Here is a 3703-nt window from a genome sequence, read left to right as displayed (position 1 = left end):
GTGTTCGGCCCAGAATACTGAAACTGCTTGAGCAAACACTCGCTGATTGATCACGCAGCTCTATGGGCAGCGTGTAAGACCCACTATATTCGTCAGTTCAGGCCGGGGGTCGCCCTGACTGTACGAAACATCATCAGTATAACTGCTCCTTATAGGAGATTATATTATTACAGGAATGATGCTATTCTAGCCACTCTTTCCTAGGGCCTATAGCCCTAGGCCACGCCCGTCTCGGCGGGACGTGACGTATTGGGCGCGAAGCGCCCCCATTGGAGCTGACGTGACGATAGGGCCTTATTGATAGGCTGCTGCAGCTGCCGCAGGGCAGCCAACACATTAACCAAAAGCCATATATGAGAACTGAGGTGGACGATGACATCACGGTTTTCTCCAGAGCGGCTATATATATATATTAACTAAATTAATAACTTTTTTACAACAAAAATGAAACATCACTGAGCTTACTTAAACTGGACTGTAACGCTATTTTCTTCTGGAAACAAACTTTGTTGCATTATTTTCCTGTTATCTCTGTAAAGCTGCTTTGAAACAATCTGTATTGTAAAAAGCGCTATATAAATAAATGTGACTTGACTTGATTCATATAGCAGCCTAGTCATAACTCATAAACTCCTATTCAGCAATATATGATTTGGAAACAAGAAACAAACTACAAAATAAAAGACATGAAACAAAACCCAAAACCAAACTGACATTATCTCTTTGGCGCAATCCAGAAAGTTGAAGCGCGGGTTAATTAACATGAGCACTTTACTCCATCATGTAAATGTGCCAGATATTTGACACATTTTTTGTCATGTTGTTGCAAGTTTTAAAGTTGAGAGCAGAGAAATAGGCCTACACACTCTCTCTCTCTCACACACACACACAAACACATATATAACGCATATATATATAATACAATTATGGCTATATTTATTTGCAAGTGCAACAGTTGTGTTAAGACATTTCTGTCTTAAGAACAGCTGATGGACACCGTGCTGAGTTGTCATGGGAACATCCCAGGTGAAGATAATGAGGAAGTTAGGCTTTCTAAACCGTGAATTTTTAGGGCCGTGATATTCAAATGACGATTGGTTTCAGCGCCACATTTATCAACGTCCGATCATTCGTACGATGGGATTGGCTGTATTCCAGTGTTTCATGAATCACACCTGAACCCTGTCCTAAGATGATTTCTGCGCTCGGATCTACGTTAGATTGATAAATGAGGCCCAATTAGTAAAGTAGGCTATAAACTCAGGGCTCTTTCTGGAACTTAACAAACACTTCCTCTGAGATTCTGAAGACAACAATCTGAAAAGCAAGGTGAGTTTTTGGAACAGAAACCTACTGAATAACATTTGCGTTGTCTTTAAAATACACTAAGATTCCACAGCGTGCAGCATTTGAGTGCAGACATTTAACTTTACCTGCTTATTCATTTTAGGTTGATTTTTCAAGTTCATCATGGCAATGCTGAGCAGTCTTCTGCTTCTTTTTGTTGTCTTCTCCATGGGGAATGCAGATGGTAACTAGAACATTTAATTGTAAAAACTCTTGCCAGTTTAAGTGCATTATGGGAATGTACAAGATTCTATTTACTGATATTTGCATGATTAATGAAGCATTTTCAGTGTTAAAGTACACTTTTTTTTTTTTTTTTTTTTTTTTTTTTTTTTTTTTTTTTTTATATAATCACACAAACTTGAAATAATTTTAAATAAAAACGCTAAATATTACAAAATCCCCATTTAGGTAGTGAATCCACACTTGATTTTAGAAGATGTCCACGTGGATGGCAAAATTTTGGACGCCGGTGCTACAAGTACTTCTCTCAATCGGTTCCCTGGATCACAGCAGAGGTAATGTATTATACAACAAAGCTATTTGAACAACACCTTATATTATGTCTTTAATTAAATAAATGGTTTGGTACAATGTATTGTGTTGTTGTAAGACACTTTTGCTGCTATTGAGTTGGGATATGGGTAAGGTTGGGGACAGGTTTGATGGTTAGGTTTAAGGGTGGGTTAACACTGGGTCAACAGAGTAATCCTAGATCTAATTACAGCTGTATTAATTGCTTTCATTTAAAATCAAATGATTGATTTAAATGTTAGTACAGATTCAGTGCTCTTAATATAAGTGGGAATGTTTCTTTGTTTGCAAATTACTAATGTTTAAAGCCATTTCTGCTTTCTACTAAAAAGATTATAAGATTTTGTAATGACAAATCTGTCTCTTCAGAGAAACTGTCAATCTTTTGGTGCGAATCTCGCATCTGTGCATGATCAACCAGAGAATAATTTCCTGCTGAGTCTGTTGCGTGCTTCCACAAAAACTTGGGTTGGTGCTCATGATGGTGTACAAGTAAGTTCAATTGTGTGCCCTAAAGAAACCTATTTGTTTGTCTAAACTGAAATTTCTGCTTTAATCAAAGGCAAAGTTTCTAATGAAGATGGTTTGACTTCAAAGCTGAACTTAATTGGCTTGCGTCTGACTACAGTAGTGCACTTTTTGTACTCATTCTCTTCACTTAGGACGGAGAGTGGTTGTGGAGTGATGGAACTGTGTATGACTATACCAACTGGTGCTCTGGAGAACCTAACAATGCAGGTGGTCCTGAGAACTGTTTGGAGATCAACTGGACCTGTGAGTGCACTCATTTTATTTTTTTTAACTAATCTGCAATCCTATAATTTCATATCATACAGTAACATTAAATGCCTTGTTTGGATTTCTCTATGCCTTAAGTTGAACACCACTGTAATGATCAACTGATTTCATTATTCCACCATACAGCTAACCGTTGCTGGAACGATGCATCCTGTTCAACCTCAAAGACCTATATTTGTGAGATCCGTCAACCTGGTCCATATTGACTTTGTACTACATTTTCTGATCTTATCTTTGCAAAAAAAAAAATCTGAAATTCAAGCTCTTAATTTTTTCTGAAACACTCCTCAATTAATAAAGCATTGAATCAAGGCATGTGAATTGTGGACAATCAAATAAGTGTGTATATTGTATAGCAAGGTTTGAGGATATGGTTCGTAGAATGGCATTTAATGATATCAGGGAAGGGGGTTTAAGCAAGCGCACACAGTGGCTTCATTGACAAAACACTAGAAGACATTTGTTTCCTACATTGGACTGTAACTCTTTGTTTTGTCTTATTAAAATATGCATCATGATCCTGGAATTCACCATGGTCTTTACATGGTATTCTGGCTCAAGTCCAAAACCCCATGTTACTCTTTGATTTGAACGTCACGTGAATAATGTAAACGTAGGCATATGTGAGTATTTTTGGAAAGAAAATATTGGTTGCAATCTACAGGGTTCCTACGCAGTTTAGAAAAGTATGGGATTTTGAGTAATTTCTAAGTATGGAAAAATATTTGCCTTTCCAGACTATTGCCCCTATTTAGTGTTCTATAATAGAACGTTAAGAATAAATTTATCATTGTGTTTTCATGGCAGCTGTTTAGTGATTGTCAAGCACAAATTAATTCAAGGTGCACTTTTGCATTATGCAAAAATGAAATGCATGGGTTTCTTATGATATTCTTTGCACTGTATTACAGAGCCACTAAAAGGATCTTTGCAAAACTAAATATGCAGACTTTCATGTGTGCATGAGAAAACATTAAACTTAGCATAGATAATGCACACTGAGGCACCTATTGCACCATCAGCC

The 3703-nt window shown here is 37.1% G+C and overlaps 1 protein-coding gene across 1 annotated transcript; it reads left to right on the top strand.

Moving 5' to 3' along the window:
- Window positions 1–1077: 1077 nt before the first annotated feature.
- On the top strand, window positions 1078–3447 carry LOC311278393 (ladderlectin-like). The gene is made up of 6 exons (XM_084389185.1): window positions 1078–1329; window positions 1451–1531; window positions 1759–1865; window positions 2251–2373; window positions 2544–2655; window positions 2806–3447. Exons 2-6 carry the CDS (start codon window positions 1471–1473, stop codon window positions 2883–2885), a joined length of 483 nt encoding a protein of 160 aa, XP_084245311.1. The 5' UTR covers window positions 1078–1329; window positions 1451–1470; the 3' UTR covers window positions 2886–3447.
- The last annotated feature ends 256 nt before the right edge of the window (window positions 3448–3703 follow it).

Source organism: Rutilus rutilus (assembly GCF_951802725.1).
Source record: "Rutilus rutilus genome assembly, chromosome: 2".
NCBI lineage: Eukaryota > Metazoa > Chordata > Actinopteri > Cypriniformes > Leuciscidae > Rutilus > Rutilus rutilus.
Note: the sequence above shows the minus strand (reverse complement) of the source record. Positions and strands in the feature narration are given on the sequence as shown.

What these genes read in the sequence shown, in the direction of transcription:
- LOC311278393 (XM_084389185.1), top strand. Translation starts at nt 1,471, where the DNA reads ATGGCAATGCTGAGCAGTCTTCTGCTTCTTTTTGTTGTCTTCTCCATG. An exon ending in GTGCTCATGATGGTGTACAA is followed by an intron (nt 2,374 to 2,543) that starts GTAAGTTCAATT and finishes CTCTTCACTTAG; the next exon opens with GACGGAGAGTGGTTGTGGAG. An exon ending in TTTGGAGATCAACTGGACCT is followed by an intron (nt 2,656 to 2,805) that starts GTGAGTGCACTC and finishes TCCACCATACAG; the next exon opens with CTAACCGTTGCTGGAACGAT.